We start from the raw sequence: 19,542 nt of genomic DNA on the forward strand, positions 1-19,542 counted from the left end.
ATATATGCCCTTTTGTATAACACCCTGGTTTCTAACTTTGAGAAGTCTGAAGTGCTCTGTAATAGCAGAGGTTCAATTGGAGGGATGAAAGAGATAGCAACTATGTGGAAGGTTTTAAAAATGCAGAAAAAGTAGGATTATAAAAAATTGATATTCAGAGGATTCAGTTGGTTGGGATAGCATCTTCAAGTTGATAATTAACTTTTTAGTTATATAAACCTTTGCAGGAAGTAATGGCAAGAAAAATCTAAGAAGTACCTGATATTGAGAAATGAAGGAAGTCATTCCAAAATCACTTTTTTCTTCATTCTGTTTTTAACCAACAACCAATTCCTCACCTGGAAATCATTGTTTTATGATGGGATGAGGGACAAAGGGTTTGACATGAACTGTCAGTTGACAATAAGAAATGTTTACTCATTGATCATTATCTACATATCAAGTACCACATTTGATGCTGCAGATTGAAAAAGAAGGGAAAATTAAATGTAGAAAAGTCAATTTTTACATTTTCTTTGAACAGTTTATTGCAGAAAATGTTTACAAAGTAATAATATATCCTATCTAAAGCCTTTTTTCAAACAGTTGATGCTTTTTGGATTATTTTGCTTGTTATTTATTAGGAATTCTATATTATAGATATGATTCCCTTTAAACAAAAAGAAATTTGATTTTCAATTGGCTCCAATTCAAGTGCTAGGTCCTTACATATAGATTTCTTATCTCTCCAGTGTATTTTCTATTGAACTATGTTTTGTTTTGTATTTTAATCATTCTTAGAAGTCAGCCTTCAAATAGATAATGAAGAAAGAACAACTTAATCTCTTTTCACCTGTCCTCCCTCAGTAATGGGTTCATTTATCTTTGAAATGACAGCTGTCTATCTTTAGGAAAGTTGTATTTTAGTCTTCCATGGGGGCAGTTTTTAATCTTCAAATCTGAGCATATTCTTAAACTAACTTGGTTTAAAAAGGAAAAAGAACTTGAAACGTCATAACTTTGATGGGTTTATGTTCTTACCCACAGACATTAGACCAGCTCCCACTCACGAACCCTGAACATTTTGGCACTCCTGTCATAGGGAAGAAAACAAATAGAGGAAGAAGATCTAATCATATGTAAGTCCATTTTCATAACTGTTAGTTGAACCTGAATTTATTTCTCCTTATAGTATTTTTTTAAGAGTTACTAATTTGAAATTGTACTTTGCAAAATGCTAACTGGATCTCATACTAATTTCAGACTCCTTAGCACAGATGCTTGAGATTCTTTATGCTCAGCCAACCTTAACAGTTGTATATCTACCTGCCAGTTTTCCCTACATGTATCTTGGTGCTGTAGTCAGAATGGAACCAAACAACATTCACTAAATACATCCTTTGTTTTCCTGATACCCTATTCATGCTCTTTTTTTTTTTTTTTCTCTAATGCCACCTTTCTGTTCATGGTGTCAGTCATTTAGTCTTCCAACTGAAATCCTCCCATCTTTATGTGAACCGTTTTGTGTCTTCCTACTCTTCCCTTGAAAACAAACCTGTTTTCTTTCCTTTGAGCCCTCTAAATTCTTTGCATCTATCTAATGTCAAAGACAAATTACTTTTAGTGGGCTGTACTTAGGCCCAAAAGGCTCTAAATTACAAAAGATCACAAGATAAAGGGGTCACAGGGATAAAGAAACCATCTTCAAACAGTTTCGGAAAGAAACATAACTTATTGCAAAGGACAGGAAAGCAGAATGGCGTCAGACTTCTCCATGGTAACACTGATATTGGTAGTCAGTAGAATAGAAAAGAGGAATGGAGGTCTCTGATAAAAAGTGGACTCAATTACCCAATATAATGGAACATTGGCGGGAAATGAAAGATACAATGATAACGGATAGAGAAAAAATAGCAAAGGCATTAAGTAACTCACCCCAAAAATTATATGAGAAGGGAAAACTTAGGATGGAGGTAGAGGAGCAGGTGACTTAAGTATAAAATAAAGTCCTAGTAACAATAGGAAGTCAACAGAATAATGTCTTATTGTATAAATCAGTATAAGAGGATTATTTAGAGATAAAGTAGTACCTATCAAAGAAGCAGCTGAAATAGTTACAAGCATAGTGCCTCCATAGCAGGAGAAGAAAATTGGAAAGGATTGGCTTTTTATTTATTCCATTGGAGGTTATTTTAAAAACAATTTTGAATATTTTACTGGATACAATTGAAAAAATTTTAATGTGTCTAAGCCCATATATTGTCAAAGTAGCTGTTAAAAATAGATATTGAGTTGAATTATTGAAACCTTTAGTGTAAGTGAATGATTTAATTCAGTATTTAGAATCACGTATTAAGTCTAATTGTTGCTGAGTTTTGGAGATAGAGATTGGGTAAGCACTATCTCTCGTTTTACTTACTTTGAGCCTGTATCAAACTCATGAAGATAGCTATTATTTTTACCTGTATTAAAAATTGGGGAATTGGGCTCAGAAGCCAGTAAGTAATCCAAGGAACACAGGAAGGAAAGGACCATGTTCAAGAACTCACCCATGGTCCATGGGCCTTTTCCCATTTGATTGATTGACTCTTATTTAGATAGAATAGTATTTTCAATTACTTTCCAGTAAATGAAAAATGACTCCTCTGAGGGAGGAAATTAAAAGACTAATCCTTGCATTGAAAAAGTATTTGGTATTAGTATTTTCCTACTTGTGATTCAGACCATGCATTATTATTTTTTTCTTAACTCTCTGAAATTTTTAGAAAATGTTTTTCTTAATTACTAAGTGAATAATTTCTCTCACTTGTGATTTAGCTTGCTGATGACTTGATTATTTTTAGGGTATTCATGGTATAACTATTATTTACTCTTCTGCATATGACATTTGAAATTTGAAATGTTCTATCCAAAAAGAAAAATAAATGAAAAATGTATGATAACATTATTCTTATGAAAGAGTCTTGTGATTATTTGTTATTACAGTTCTCTAATAATCTCAGTTTTTTCAGAGGGATATTTTATTGCCATAGAATATTCACTAAAGTACTTCTAAGATAAATCCTTTGATGTTTCTTTGAAAATTAATGACTTCGATTGTATATTAAAGTTTTACCTATCATTACTCATTAGAGTCTTCCATAGTTCTGTAGTCAGCTTCTACTTATGATCGGTGATGTCAGAATAGTGAGGTGGAGTGTATTTAATGTAAAATTATTTCATCAGTGAAGATTTCTACTTCTCTTCTAGCTTTTGAGAGTGTGGTTTGGTTGTTAAGAGTGTGAACTGTGGAGCCACGTGGCCTGGGTGTGAATAACTGTCCATGCCACCTCCTTGCTGTATAACCTTGGGCAGATTACTTAGTCTTCATGCCTCAATTTTCTTCATCTATAAAACTGAGATAATAGTATTACCTCTCTCAGAGTTGTTGCAAAGATTAAATGAATTCATATCCTTAAAACGTTTATGTTGGAAGCACTGTATAAATACTAGATATCAACATCACGTATTGAATGCAAATGTTTTCATGAAACACCAGTATGTGATATGACTTCATTCATAAAAATGTGTTTATATGTAAGTATATAAAAATTCTCCTTACTTAGTGTTTGTCTTATAGGTAGAACTGTTTTTTGGCTATGTTATTTCAATTTTCTAAAACAACATATTCATATTATATACATATTATAGGAAAAACAGTTTTTGTATCTATCAAAAATTCTTTTTAAATTTTGAAAAGCATTCCATCTAATATTTAGGCATGTATTGTCTTTCTTCAACTGTCATATAGAGGTGTAAACATAAATTTAAAGTAAGATAATTTTATAGAGTATTATCTGGAGTGATCTACAAAAATGACCCAGAATTATGGTGTATTAAAAAAAAAATCTATTAGCTGAAGTCTTCCTTTCTTGAAGATGAGACAGAAGCATATAGTTATCACTGAGCAAGTTGATCTTTGTTTTTAAAGACTCTAGCAAACATACTCAGTGATTTTCCTGTTGAGAATCTCTGTGTATAATGAAAGATTTGCTGTTGCGATTGTATTGCATTAAGTGCAATGTAAAAAGACAGACCTAAGGTTGAGAATTAACTATTGGAGAAAATGAAGCCCTGCTCATCTGTAATCTTGTTTGCTTGCTATTCCTTCCCCCTCACTATGGTGGTCATTCTCACTGCCAAGAGACATTATAATGTTCTCACTTAGCACTTAACACCATGATATATAGGCACCACAGGCAGGTACTACAGTTGGAAATTCCCTTCTCCTTAATTGCACTTACTCAGAGTTCTTTCTTCCTTTATGAGTGATTTTCTGCAACAGAGTCTTGGACCCCGACCTTAAAGTCATTTATCTGACTTTCATTTTCTCTTCCATTACTCCACTAAAAAAGTCTTCATTTTGATTCTCTGTCATTTAAAATTTAATTTTGTACAAAGATAAATAAGGTTATCTCTTCCCATGATTCCCCAGACTCGATTGTTACATGAATATATCCCTACCTTTATTTCCTTTTAACAGTTGTTAATCCACATAACTGTTAATCTCCCTCCAGGTATTCCAAAATTGATTATTTTTGACACCTTCCTTTAGTTGAGTTTTATTTATACTCTAATTGGTTAATTCTAAAGTATTCAAGTATTTTCTTAAGATTATCATTCTCTATTTAATTTTTAAAAGCAAGTTATTGATTATTTGATCAGTTTATAAGTTGATTGAATTTTGCTCTTAGAATTTAGCCATTGTATACAGATGTTTTGTTTGATTCTGCCTAAAGAATAGAATACCTGAAATTATAGGAACCATTTGTGTACCCTCAACGCTCAAAAGTGTTTTCCAGTAACCTGGCAGAAGTATATATGCAGTTGTTACAGTAGGAAATCAGTCTGCTTGCTGTTACTTTTTTTCTCCTTCAGAAGAATAAAGCATAATAAAGCTTATAATGATTCTTGATAGTGATTATTTATGGGCATAGATTTTACCTGGTAACAGTGCTAAAGTTTACACAATAAAGTAGTGATTTGTACCTTGTGGTTATAGGTCTGCAGATCTTTAAAAAAAATTTTCATTGAGGTAATTATCATGCCAAAATTCACCCCTTTAATGTATACAATGTGTAGTGTTTTTTAGTGTATTCACAGATTGTGTAACCAGTACCACTATCTAATCCTAGAAGATTTTTAAAATTATTTGCTGTTTTATTTTAATACGAGATTTTGACTCTAGTTTCCTTCTTGGTTAAACATGAAAAATTAAAACTCTTTTATTGGTAAGTATATACACGTCCATATGTTCTATATTTTTTAATTTCTAAGGAGCTGTTCATTGTTAGTCTTCCTAATACTAATACAGGTTTTTAATTTAGTGTACAAAATTTGAAACTGAGTTACTTGTCTGAAATCCTAAGGATCATCGAAGTCAGAATTACATTTCAAAATTGAGCTGCTGAGTTTTCTTTTTTGCATCTCATCATTTGCTGTTCTTTGGCACGTGTCTTGTCTAAAGTTCTTCTACTTGTTTCACAATTAATTTACAATTAATAGTGATGTGCAATCAGCTTTGAGTAATTAGCTGTTAGTCTGTGGTGGTAAACATTTCCATGTAATTAGCTTTGTTGTCAGTGGCATCGTCAGATGTTATGTCACAAAGAGTGCATTATTTTGTTCTGGCTCTATAAACAAATACTACCTTACCACCAAAGAAGCAACGATATCAGAGAGGATTAAAACCAAGCAGGTTCCTGCTTGTTCTGTATTTGCTCCCTTAAAATATTTTTGATGCTCATTTATTTTAGTTCATCAGTTTATTGAGTGTCTTGTGTAAATTATTTCCTTGGCTAAAACTCCTCCAGGAGGAAAAGCTAAAGGAACCTTAGGTATATATAATGGTGTGGTTTATACTGGTTGTGTACATTATACTGCTTGTATACATTTTGTGATTTCAGGAAAAATAAAATTAGAAATACCATAATAGAAAGAAATCTATTCAGTTCATTTATTTACTCAACAAATATTTATTGAATATCTATGCTTGTGCCAAACACTGTTGAGGTACTTGGGATATATCAGTGAATAAAACAGGCATTGATAAAAATCTCTGCCCTTCTGGCTTGTATTCTCATAGAGGAGATGGGCAATAAAGAGAAAACAAGGAAGAACTAAATACATTATACAGTATGATCGATTTGTAAATGCTGTATGAAAAGAATAAAAGTGAGGAGAGATTGTGGAGGGCAGGTTGTAAATTTGAATGAGACGGTCAGGGTCACTTAATTGAGGTGACATATGAACAGAGACTTAGAAAAGTCATCAAAAGAGTTTCCAGATGTCAGGGAATAGAGCATTGCAGCCTCTTTGACTGCAAAGGGGAGTAGAGAAATAAGGTGGCAGTAGCTGGTGGGGAAGGTGAGGTCAGGGAATTCTTTTTTTTAAGTGAAATAAATAATAGCATATCAATGGAAGTTGCAGTTTGCTGATGGGACTCAGTGTAGTAGACGCAGAAAAGAATGATACGGGAGAGAGAAACGAGTGGTATTGGAACAAAATCTTCAGTTGAGGAGAGAATGGGCAGGAAATCTAGTTTATAATTGGGCAGTGGTATTAGAGTGGAACTTGGACATTTAATATATGAGGTGGATAGGTGTTTTCTGTTCTTCACTTTTTTTTTTTTTTTTTACTATGTCGCTTTCTGATGTCTGAAGTCTTCACACTTGTTAAATCTTAAAGAAATGAGAATTTTCATAAAGATGTAGATGACTTTGTGAGGCAGATAAAGTCCAGTTTTCTCTGTGTTTTAAAGATTTTTGATATATATTATCTGTGTTTTGGGACTTTCTGTCTTGCTAATGATAATGACATAAAAAGTGTCCATTAAATCTTGGCCAAATAAATCCTTTATGACTGCTTTGAAAAAGCAGTAATTATGGTTTTAAGCTTGGTTGTGTTCTACAGTCATTAGAAAGTGAAGAGATAAAAGTCATTGCCCTTGAGAAACACTTCTCATCAGTTAGAACTCTGACTTGGGAGGTCTGTCATTACTCTCCCAAGCTGTGTGCCTGTTTCTAAGGTTTTATGTTGTGCTGACACGAAGGTGTACTGGTTTTTCCTGCCTCCTATTACTTACTTCCTAAGTCCCTACTTTGAACTGCTTTAAGTGCCATTTGAAGTACACTCATTCTCGGCAGCCAATTTGGAAAATTTGCTCTGTCTTTACCAGGGGACAATTTTTAAGTAGCTTGATCATGGAAGTCAAATTAGTGATATTTCCTGTATCACTCTAAGATGTTCTATAGTAGCTTTTTCTTTTTTTATATTTATGTTGAAATATATAAAGAAGTGACATTTATGTTGTCAGCCCTTTGGAAAGGCATCAAGACAAGTTTAGAGTATAGTAGATTTGTCCCAATCAACGAAATAGTTAAATCATGCCCAAGCTTTTAAAATAATGTCAATTTACATTTTTTGTCAGTGAACTTGGTCATTGTCAACTATCTCAAAAATGTTTTTAACCCTGTAGGTAATCAATACTAACCATTGTTCCATTTTATTTTATACAAAGAACATACACTGCAGTCTATTCATTTCTTAGTGTCTTCACTTACTCTGGGCATTTTGAACACTCGGTTGTTAGAATCTTTATTTTCTTTAACACTGATTGTAAGGCTTTCTTGGAACCAGATTCAGAGTAGAATTTTTGTTTTGTGTTTTTTTTTTTCTTTTTAGTTTTACTTTTTACTTTTGTCTAAGAACAAGTAGATGGTTTTCAATACTTCCTTTTTCTGCTGATAGTGAACTTCTTTCTAATTTATCAGTCCAATATACAATGTAAACTGGAAGGAATTTCTGAAAATAACAGTACTGTACATTTTATCAATGCCTAATTTGTGTATGTTTGGTATTAAGGATAGCAGTGATCTCTTACCAGATTTTCTTCTCTCCCCACCCTAACCACCCAATAAATAAAGATTTTTCTTCCCTTTCTAAAAATTAGCTTTGTATTGGGAATATAAAATGCTATCTGCCGAACTTCTTTGATTTGAGGGTTGGATCAAATATATTTTAGTATAGTACTGGGATGTTTCGTTTGAGGCCTTCAGCTTTTTGAGAATTTGGGGACTGGTGTTACTCTGTTCTGTTCTTCTCCCATGATCTTTTAAAGTAGCACTGAATAGATCTAAAAGATGTTTAAAAGGAGAATGATGTGCTTTCTTCTAATGATAACCCTTTTTGTTATTGTTTAGAAATTTAGAAAACAATTTAAAAATTGAAGTTTGCCATTCTGTGAGTTTTAGAAAGTGGGATAAGATTTCTAGAATACCTGTATTTATCAGCTTGGTATGCTTATTCTTTGTGAACATAAATGGAAATATTTTTTTCTTTCCCTAGACCTGAGGAGGAGTCTTCTTCATCCTCCAGTGATGAAGATGAGGATGATAGGAAACAGATTGATGAACTACTAGGAAAAGTTGTGTGTGTAGATTACGTTAGTTTGGATAAAAAGAAAGCACTGTGGTTTCCTGCATTGGTGAGTAACTTCAGCATAAAAGTTTAATTTTCAGCTATTTAAATTCATGAAGAAAACAATTGATAATCTTACTAGTGTTTTTCATAGGTGCAAAGTAGGGAAGTGTTTTTAGCATCATTTAGTTTATGCAAAGATTTCTTTCAAGATTGTCTTTGAGTACCAAGAACTCTTAAAGTCATCCAAAAAAGGCAAAATTATGGTAATTTTAGAGGGTAGGTCTGTGGGAGTTCATTATACTGCTCTATTTTGGGTGGAGATTCATAATGCAAACTTTTAAAACTCCTAAATTCATTGTGCAAAAGACTGCAGAAGAAGAGAATCTTTCTTTTTCTACTATTATCTGTAAATGATGTCTATTTATCATTCTTTTCAGTGAACATGATATGTATTCTTCATCCAGAATGCTTATCAGTTCAGTATTTTGCACAAAATAATTGCCCAGTAAATGCTAGCTCTTACAATTAAGACTTATATTGCATCTTACAGTTAAAACTAAAGAGGGCAATTATTTATTTTAATAAGTATGAATACTTTATGATACCTTTGTACCTCTGCATATATCCATCTATTCATCCTAATAGTTATTGAATGCTGTTTGCAAGGACTCTGAGGCAGGTATTGTTTATCCTCACTTAGAGATCCAGAAACTGAGTAGTGGAAAGGTTAAGTAACTTGGTTAATGGTGAGTAGAAAACTTAAGGGTCGGGGATCTGCGGGTGGCTCAGTGGTTTGGCGCCTGCCTTCAGTCCAGGGCATGATCCTGGGGTCCCGGGATCCAGTCCCATGTCGGGCTCCCTGCATGGAACCTGCTTCTCCCTCTGCCTGTGTCTCTGCCTCTCTCTCACGGTGTGTCTCTCATGAGTAAATAAATAAAATCTTTAAAAAAAAAAAACAAAAAAACTTAAGTGTCAGTTTATGTGATCATTTCTTTTTTCCTAAAGTACTAAGATTCTCTGTAAGAATTTCTTTTTGAAAATGTTAAAAAAAATGTTTTTAACAAGTTTTGTGTGTCTTTTCCTAAAATAATAATTTTTTACTGTTAGTATATTCAATATTAAGGTTCTCTCACTGTTTTTCTTTTTTTTTTAATTTAATTTTATTTAAATTCAATTTGCCAACATATAGTATAACACCCAGTGCTCATCACATTACATGTCCTCCTTAATGCTCATCACTCAGGGATGCCTGGGTGGCTCAGTGGTTGAGCATCTGTCTTCAGCTCAGGTTGTGATCCCGGGGTCCTAGGATCAGGTCCCTCATAGGGCTCTCTGCAGGGAGCCTGCTTCTCTCTCTGCCTGTGTCTCTGTGTCTATCATGAATGAATGAATAAAATCTTTAAAAGAGAAAAAGAAGCTCATCACCTAGTTACCCTGTCCCCCTACCCACCTCCCTTTCTGCAACCTTTTGTTTGTTTCTCAGAGTTAGGAGTCTCTCATGGTTGTCTTCCTCTATAATTTTTCCCCACTCAAGTTCCCCCCCTTCCCTTATGGTCGGTCCCTTTCACTATTTTTTATATTCCACATATGAGTGAAACTATATGATAATTGTCTTTCATTGATTGACTTATTTCATTTAACGTAATACCTTCCAGTTTCATCCACGTGGATGTAAATGGTAGGTATTCATTCTTTTTGGTGGCTGAGTAATACTCCATTGTGTGTGTATACACACACATACACACACACACACACACCACATCTTCTTTATCCATTCATCTGTTGACAGACACCTCAGCTCCTTCTATAGTGTGGCTATTGTGGATATTGCTCCTATGAACACTGGGATCTAGGTGTCCCATCATTTCACTACATCTATATCTCTGGGGTAAAGACCCAGTAGTGCAATGGGTTGTAGGGTAGCACTATTTTTAACTTCTTGAGGAACCTTCACACTGTTTTGCAGAGTGGCTGCACCAGCTTGCAATCCTACCAATAGTGCAAGAGAGTTCCCCCTTCTCCACATCCTCTTCAATATTTGTTGTTTCCTGTCTTGTTAATTTTAGCCATTCTCACCGGTATAAAGTAGTATTTCATTATGGTTTTGATTTGTATTTCCCTGATAACAAGTGATGTGGAGCATTTTTTCATGTACTTGTTGGCCACGTGTAGGTCGTCTTTGGAGAAATGTCTGTTCATGTATTCTGTCCATTTCTTGACTGGATTGTTTGTTTTTTGGGTGTTGAGTTTGAGAAGTACTTTATAGAGCTTGGATACTAGCCCTTTATCTGGCATGTCATTTGTAAATATCTTGTCCCACTCTGTAGGTTGTCTTTTAGTTTTGTTGACTGTTTCCTTTGCTGTGCAGAAGCTTTTTGTCTTGATAAAGCCCCAATAGTTCATTATTGCCTTTGTTTCCCTTGCCTTCATGGATGTATCTTGCAAGAAGTTACTGCGGCCAAGTTCAAAAAGGTTGTTGCTTGGGGACGCCTGGGTGGCTCAGCGGTTAAGAGTCTGCCTACAGCTCAGAGCATGATCCAGGAGTCCTGGGATCAAGTCCCACATCGGGCTCCCTGCGTGGAGCCTGCTTCTCCCTCTGCCTATGTCAGCCTCTCTCTCTCTCTCTCTCTGTGTCTCTCATGAATAGATGGATAAAATCTTTAAAAAAAAGAAAAAAAAGGTTGTTGCCTGTGTTCTCCTTTAGGATTTTGTTGGATTCCTGTCTCACATTTAGATGTTCCATCCATTTTGAGTTTATCTTTGTGTCTGGTGTAAGAGAATGGTCTAGTTTCATTCTTCTGCATGTGGCTGTCCAATTTTCCCAACACCATTTATTGAAGAGACTGTGTTTTTTCTTTTGGATATTCTTTCTTGCTTTGTTTGAGATTAATTGACCATAAAGTTGAGGGTCCATTTCTGGGTTCTCTGTTCTGTTCCATTGATCTATGTGTGTGTTTTTGTGCCAGTACCATATTGTTCTGAGGATCACAGCTTTGTAATACAGCTTAAAGTCAGGCATTTTGATGCCAACAACTTTGGTTTTCTTATTCAATATCCCTCTGGCTATTTGGGATCTTTCCTGGTTCCATACAAATCTTAGGAGATTATTTGTTCCAACTCTGAAGAAAGTCCATGGTCTTTCGATAGGGATTGCATTGAATGTGTAAATTGCTCTGGGTAGCATAGACATTTTCATATATTTATTCTTCCAATCCATGAGCATGGAATGTTTTTCCCTTTCTTTGTGTCTTCCTCAATTTTTTTCATAAGTGTACTGATAGAGTACAGATCCTTTACATCTTTGGTTAGGTTTATTACTAGGTATCTTAGGGTTTTGGTGCAATTGTAAATTGGATCAATTCTTTAATTTCTCTTTCTTCAGTCTCATTGTTGGTGTATAGAAATGCAACTGATTTCTGGCATTGACTTTGTATCCTGCCACATTGCTGAATTGCTGTATGAGTTCTAGCAATTTTGGGGTGGAGTCATTTGGGTTCTCTATATATACAGTATCATGTCATCTGGGAAAAGTGAGAGTTTGACTTCTTCTTTGCCAGTTTGAGTGCCTTTTATTTCTTTTTGTTGTCTGATTGCTGAAGCTAGAACTTCTGTGTTGAACAACAGTTCACCCATAGTTTCTAAATAGTTTCCTTGATGATGAGAAAAATATTTAAGGATTTATGTTGTTGAATTGTTAGTAATTGGCATTGGACCATCTCAGTATTATTTAAAGAATCTCAGTTATTTATGTATGTAAATCTTCCCCCAAAATTGAGATATTTTGGACAGTGATGAATAATTTTTGTAAACTAGAGTGTGAACTTGTGTTCTAGATCAAACAATCTTCACAAAATCACATAAATAGTATTTGGGTTTCAATTTTTAAGATTAATTTTTATAAATTGAGTTAATTTTACAAGTGTTTAGTAGCATCACTATGTTAGAAAGCAGTTGTGTACTCCTTGGACCTATAAGTAGGTCCCATGAATTGAGCACCTGCCAAGGCCAGGCACTGTGTGAAGCTCATTCACCTAACTAGTCTCATTGAATTGTAATTGAGACTGAAAAATAAGTGGATTTACCCCATTTTAACAGAAGGAAAATCTTAGCTTCCATGACTCATGCAGTCTTCTTCCTTTTCATTTTCTTTCACTGTTTCTCCTCTAACCAACATTTAAATGTTACCATGCAAGGTTCAGAATATATAACTCTGTATTCTCTTTAGGGTGATCTCATGCCCTTTTATAGCATTGGTTACAGAGTTAACCAATTGAAATGTCTTAGGGGCCAAGTAAATCACATACATGGGTGAACAGGATGAAATATGGATTATTGTTCCTGTGGCAGAATGGAAAGTGAAGCCACTTGCACACCACCACCACCAGCATTGGCCAAAGCTACCATATGTGTAGTTTTCAAAACCCATGAAAAAGTATAAGTTCTTTGATAGCTCAGCTGATAGAGTGGAGGACTGCAAAACGCATGAGAAAACAGAAAAAGGTAGATTTTGTTTACAGGTTTAGACCCAAGATTGATCCCCTGATATTTAGGCTGTTGACTCGTAAGTTTACATCTTACATTTCAGACTTCCATTCTGAGCTCTGAACTTGGGTGTCTTACCTATTTAGTATCTCCATTTAGATGTCCTTCAGCCATCTTAAAACTTACTAAGTTTAAAACTAAGTGTATTCTCTCCTCCCTCTTTCCCAAACTTGGTCCTCCTCCAGGGTTTCCTCTCACAGTGAATGACACCATTTGTGCAAGACAGAAACCTGAGCATCCTCTGCTCACTCATCTCTTCATTTCCCTAATTATCTCTAATATTCTCTTTCCTTTAGTATGCCATTGTCAACATTCTACATCTGAGTCACCACCTCTCTCACCAGGATGATTGTTGTGGTTTCGTCACTTTTAACTCACCCTTCTCTGGCCCATTTTCTTTGTATAACAGAGTAGTTTTTATTTTATTCTTTTTTTTTTTTTAAGTTTTATTTATTTAATCTCTACACCCTATGTAGGGATTGAATTCAAAAGTCTGAGATCAAGGATTGTATGCTCTTCTGGCTGAGCCAGCCAGGTGCTCCCAAAGCAATTTTTATGTTTTTTAATTTTTCAAAGTAATTTTTAAAAGACAAATCTGTTATAACATTATCCTACTTCAGAGCCTTACCCTAAAGATTTTAGATTTTATCCAAAGAACTAACATGGCCTAAAAGACTGGGAAATCTGAACCCTTCTTAACTCTCTTAATCAGTCTAGGCAGAAAGTCAGCCACACTTGACTGTCTTTTGCTCCAGGGACTGGTTCCAGTGCTTGCTGTCTCTGCATCCCTTATACTACACACACATGCACACATATACATCCTTTGTCAAGCCAATTCCTACTCAGTCTTGAAAGCTGGGCTTAAATGTTGTGTCTTTTAAGAAAGCATTCCTGACTATCTAAATAAGGACTTGACACAATTGCAGTTACATACATGTGTGTTTACTTGTTCAGCACTTGTCTTCCTGACTACATTGGGTGGGGCATGTGGGGAGGAGCAGTCACTGCCTTGATCTCTTTTTCTCTGGCATTTATTTAGTACAGTACCTTGATGTGGTAGTCCAGTATCTGTAGAGTGACAAGATGAGTACATGAATAAATGCTAATAACTGACTTCAGGACTTTTTTGAAATGACAGGGAAGTTTCCCTGGATGTTAATAACATATAAAAGACTTTCATCAATGAATTCATTCAGAAGGCCGTCAGCATTTAAAGAATGCCTAGTGAAATGCAGTTGCAGTTATGGAAAATGTTAACTAACTTCTTAAAGACTGAATTTAAAAAAAAAAAAAGACTGAATTAGACTTTAACCTATTTCTAGCCTCTTCCTGACCTGTGGTGAGAGCACATGCCTTTTTTTTTTTTTAAGTCTATTTATCAGCATCTTTATTTTTTTTTTAACTTTTATTTATTTATGATAGTCACACAGAGAGAGAGAGAGGCAGAGACACAGGCAGAGGGAGAAGCAGGCTCCATGCACCGGGAGCCCGATGTGGGATTCGATCCAGGGTCTCCAGGATTGCGCCCTGTGCCAAAGGCAGGCGCTAAACCGCTGCGCCACCCAGGGATCCCGAGAGCACATGCCTGTAGGTCCCATTGTGTCATTCACTTTTCAGAGCTAATGAGCACATCCTTAAAGCAAACCTGTTACATACTTACTTAGCTCATTTTTCATGTAAGCATATAACTATATTGTTAACTTGTTCTTAGTATACACAGTGGGCTGTCTTGGAATTAAAATACTGAAAATTTATAGGCATCTTTATCAGCCTTTGGGAAGGCCTGCTTAACTTCACTTTAAAAAGTAGCTGAGGCAACTCCAGTTACATAAGTCCTCTCTTGGTAGTGATCAATCATATATAGCCTCCAGACAGGTGTCTTCTTTAAGATGTATACTTTTTTTTTTTTAAGATTTTTTTTTTTCTCTTAAAGATTTGAGAGTGAGTGAAAGCAAGAGAGATCACAGAAGAAGAGGGAGAAACAGACTTGCTGCTGAGCATGGAGCCTGATAAGGGGTTCAATCCCAGGACCCTGGGATCATGACCTGAGCCAAAGGCGATGCTTAACTGACTGAGCCACCGAGGCACCCCTACAATGATTACTTTTTTTTTTTTTTTTTAAGATTTTATTTATTTCTTCATGAGAGACACAGAGAGGCAGAGACACAGGCAGAGGGAGAAGCAGGCTCCATGTAGGGAGCCTGATGTAGGACTTGATCCCGGGACTCCAGGATCATATCCTGAGCTGAAGTCAGATCTTAACCGCTGAGCCACCCAGGTGTCCCAGTGTTTACTTTTTAGAGTGGGTAGTATTATGAAGAAAATTTTGTGCTTACATATATATTTAAATATAAATAATACGTAGAACCTCATCTTTTTTAAGATCGAGCTACTCTGATGTTGGTTCTGATACTGGCTCCCATTTTGGTTCCTGCTATTCTCCTAGCCATACTGCATACCCTCTATTAAGACTTGGGCTTTACCTCTGTTTCCACCCCAGCCTCCCAATTTCATATAGGCTTTCTATTTCTGACTAGAACTTGGTCCACAGCATCAGCCTAGGCATGGCCCCGCTTCTGTTTTCATTTTTTTTTATTAAGATTTTATTTATTCATGAAAGACACACAGAGGCAGAGACACAGGCAGAGGGAGAAGCAGACTCCATGCAGGGAGCCCGATGTGGGACTTGATCTCGGGTCTCCAGGATCACGCCCTGGGCCAAAGGCAGGCGCCAAACTGCTGAGCCACCCAGGGATCCCCCCCGCTTCTGTTTTCAACACAAGCCTGTGCCAAAATCAGTGTGGGGAATTCAGAGAGCTGGAAAGATAGAGGATGTAAATTTAAAATTACTTGTGTGTATTCCCACATGTGTTTACCTGTTTACCCTGCAAACTAAAATTACTTCTTTAAGCTGAAACTTTTTTGGAAGGATTTAAGTAGTTGATATATACGTAACTATCTGTAAATATGCTTTTTTTTAGTTATAATAGTTTTACACTTTTTTTAAAGGTGGTTTGTCCTGATTGTAGTGATGAAATTGCTGTGAAAAAAGACAATATTCTTGTACGATCTTTCAAAGATGGCAAATTGTAAGTATAATTTGCTAGGGATGAAAAACATGTTATTTTTCCAAGTTAGTATGGTAAATGATAAATTAGTTATTTCTAATGACTTATGCTTTTATTTTTCACTATACAAAATGTTTCAAAGTATAATAATTTTTCACATGATCATTTAAATGGGGTTATAGTGTGTTTTCCTTGTTCATTTTTTTTTCTAAATTCCCAGAGTTTCTAGACTCCCATCATTATCCTAACTTTTCAATATTTGCCTGCATAGTAGCTGGTGATTTGTTGAGGTGAATTTAGGTGTATCTACCATATCTAATACTTGTTTTCTATGTTTATTGTTCTGGAATATTTAATTGGGCTCTGATATGTTTAGTTTTGTCTCATGGTTATACTGATACCTATTGTATAACATTCGACTTCTCCAGTAGTCTGAGGGTTAAAATGGGTTACTATAAATGTATATTAAGTATTTAAGTGATTTTTCATATAGAACTTTTTTGGAACTGAGTTATGAATTGCTGTGGTTGTTTTTTTTTTTCAAGAATTGTGCAATTTAGAAAAGTCATATATTTTATACTTTACTCTGTATACTTTAAAAAGATCATTACATTTTAAGATTGGTTTTGGGGTTTTTGGGTTCTGAAAAGTAATTTTTAAAAGCAATCTGTGAAATCTACTTTAATAAAACTGAGGTAATCAGAAATTTGAACACTGAAATTGAATACTGATCAATGATATTAAATTACTAATTTTTAAATGTTTGGTAATGATATTGGTTATGATTTTTAGAAAGAGTTTTAAAGCTTCATAATGAAGTATATCATAATATCTAGGATTTGCTTCAAAATAATCCATGAGGTGTGAGAGAAAGTAGGTAGGGATATGGTGACTATGAGTTCATGATTATTGTAGTTGGGTGATGGATATGTGGTGGTTCATTTAATGAACTATATCATAATATCTAGGATTTGCTTCAAAATAATCCATGAGGTGTGGGAGAAAGTAGGTAGGGATATAAATGAAATGGTGACTATGAGTTCATGATTATTGTAGTTGGGTGATGGATATGTGGTGGTTCATTGCCCTAGTCTATCTCCTATTATGTGTATTAGAAATTTTTAAAATAAAAAGTTAAAACATAGATTGTCTTAAAAATGTACTTGGAATTGTTTTCAGGCTTTTGTAGATTGATTGATATAAGCCAAATGCAGAAGAGCTGAATGATGCAGAACAATGATTCATTATTGTAAAATAGGACTATATATATATATATATTGCATATATTATATACAATAATATATATATGACATACACTGTCAACATGTTTTGACAGTTGTGAGGTATATATATATCACATACACTATCTTAACATGTTTTGACAATAGTGTATATACACTATCAACATGTTTTGACAGTTGTATGTATACATATACATATATACATATATACATATATATATATGTATATATGTGTGTGTATATATATGGTTGGGGAGTTCCATGAAAGACCTTAAATTATATATTAGAAGTTGTTTGCAAGGCTAGAATCCAGTTTAAAAACAATTATTAAAAGAACATTTATGTTATAAACAAGGACATTTTCTTCTAATCTTAAATTTAGTAGTTTCTTGTGATTATCTTAAAACAATGGCAAATTCTTACTATTTGACTTTTTTTTTTATTGGATTGATCCTGCTATCCAAATATTTTCATTTATTATTCTTTTGGATTGCAGAATTGATATTTTCATTTTTTGCATTTAGCCAGGGACTCTGACATTTGAGAATACCTTGTTTGTAAAAAAACATCACTCAAGGTGGAGTCATTCTTAGATGATTACATATTTTAACATCCTGCCTAGCATTTTATTTGGGAATTGCAACACTGTGTAGTCACCTTCAATGTAAATGTTTCCATATTTTCAAATCATTCTATGGTGTGTAATTGGACTATTAATCTCTGTTGTGTTTTGTGGCTTTTTTTCCCCTTTAAAATAAAAAAAAAATAATGTAGTACTTCAGTGCCCAGAAAGGATGTCCATGAAATTACTAGTGACACTACACCAAAGCCTGATGCTATATTAAAACAAGGTAAGGATAATCTTGAAATAATTTATGGTTAATTTAAAACTGCTGAAGTGTTTATGAAGATCAAACTTTCTTTTGCTCTTTAAAAAATACGTTTTTTAAAGTTCTGTCTTTGACATTCTGTTTGGTTCTGTGAAATTACACTTTTGTAAACCTGTGTGTCTTTTGCTATTTTAAGGTTTCTTTTCAGGGGCAGCAATCTTAAGAGGGAAAGAACTAGATCATCACCAATTACTATAGCCTTGCTTTTGCCTACTAAATAGAATACTAGTTCTGAGGATGGTAGAACCAGGAATCAGAAGTAATTTTGATTTGGCATTAACAGTAGTTATATTTTACTGAGGAATATACCATAATTGATTTCTTACCTGGTTTTTGGCATTGTAGACAACTTTATTTTCTTATTGCCCAAGCTCATCAATTCTAATAGTGTGCTATATAGACTGGTTAAAAATCACTAAGAATTTATTGCTTAGAGTTTATTTCCATGTATAGTAAAACGAAAATACCTGTGTCTTGCTAATTTTAGTTTAAGCTAATCATTAATATAATTTTAATTCAGTTTTTAGTAGGAATGAAGATAACGTATTTATAGTATATTTTCAGCTATTGTAAGTTCATTACATTGGCTCTGTGCTTGGTATATAATGCTGTTTAATAGCGATTTGTTGGATAAAAGATCAGAAATTTACCTGTCCTAAAGTTGTTTTGCTAGGCAGGTTTAATTTCTGGTTAAAAGAAGAAAACTACTCTTTTCTTTTGTATTTGTTTGAACCTAAGTCACTTTCCTATTGTAGCAGTTTGTCATCTATAAATTGGGTACCTGATGCTTAGGACTGCTAGGTTTTAAATGAGTTGCTACAGTGTACAGTACCTGGTACACAGCAAACACATGGTAAATCTCAGTGATATTAGTACAGCAGTTTTAAATTTTTTTATCTTGTTTAATGTTACTAGATAAATCAGTTGTCTTAATTTCTCCAGTTCACATAGTTAATGGTCCTCTCTTCAGCCTTTGATCAGGCCCTTGAATTTCACAAAAGTAGAACTATTCCTGCTAACTGGAAGACTGAACTGAAGGAAGATAGCTCTAGCAGCGAGGCAGAGGAAGAAGAGGAGGAGGAAGATGATGAAAAAGAAAAGGAGGATAATAGCAGTGAAGAAGAGGTAAGGACAAATAGTTGATATCTTTTAAAATTCAGGCTAACAGTTGGGCTTCCTCTGTGAGTTAGAATCTAGCCCAAAGTCATCAATCACTTCAGTATTTTTAGTGTTAGAAATATTTCATAATAAAAATGTGCTTGTGTTGTTCATCATAACCATGTAGTTTTCTTGCTTACCTAAAATAGAAATATGGTCTTGTGAAATTAAAAATATTAAGTATAGTTATTTCAGCAACCTCAA

General features: G+C 34.4%; 1 protein-coding gene across 6 annotated transcripts in view; it reads left to right on the forward strand.

Annotated features, from left to right (window-relative positions):
• Positions 1-19,542, forward strand: part of ARID4B (AT-rich interaction domain 4B) — a 149,792-nt gene that overhangs the window by 75,417 nt on the left and 54,833 nt on the right. For all 6 annotated transcript variants that reach the window (XR_005357743.1, XR_005357744.1, XM_038533851.1 and 3 more), the window contains exons 7-11: positions 1,027-1,118; positions 8,365-8,503; positions 15,991-16,070; positions 18,065-18,141; positions 19,151-19,305. Coding sequence is in view for 4 of the 6 variants with exons in the window: in XM_038533851.1 (XP_038389779.1) it covers positions 1,027-1,118; positions 8,365-8,503; positions 15,991-16,070; positions 18,065-18,141; positions 19,151-19,305 (543 nt within the window). In the remaining 2 variants the exon portion in view is untranslated. The remainder of the gene's footprint in view (positions 1-1,026; positions 1,119-8,364; positions 8,504-15,990; positions 16,071-18,064; positions 18,142-19,150; positions 19,306-19,542) is intronic.

The sequence above is a fragment of the Canis lupus genome, chromosome 4 (genome assembly GCF_011100685.1).
Source record: "Canis lupus familiaris isolate Mischka breed German Shepherd chromosome 4, alternate assembly UU_Cfam_GSD_1.0, whole genome shotgun sequence".
Classification (NCBI taxonomy): Eukaryota; Metazoa; Chordata; class Mammalia; order Carnivora; family Canidae; genus Canis; species Canis lupus.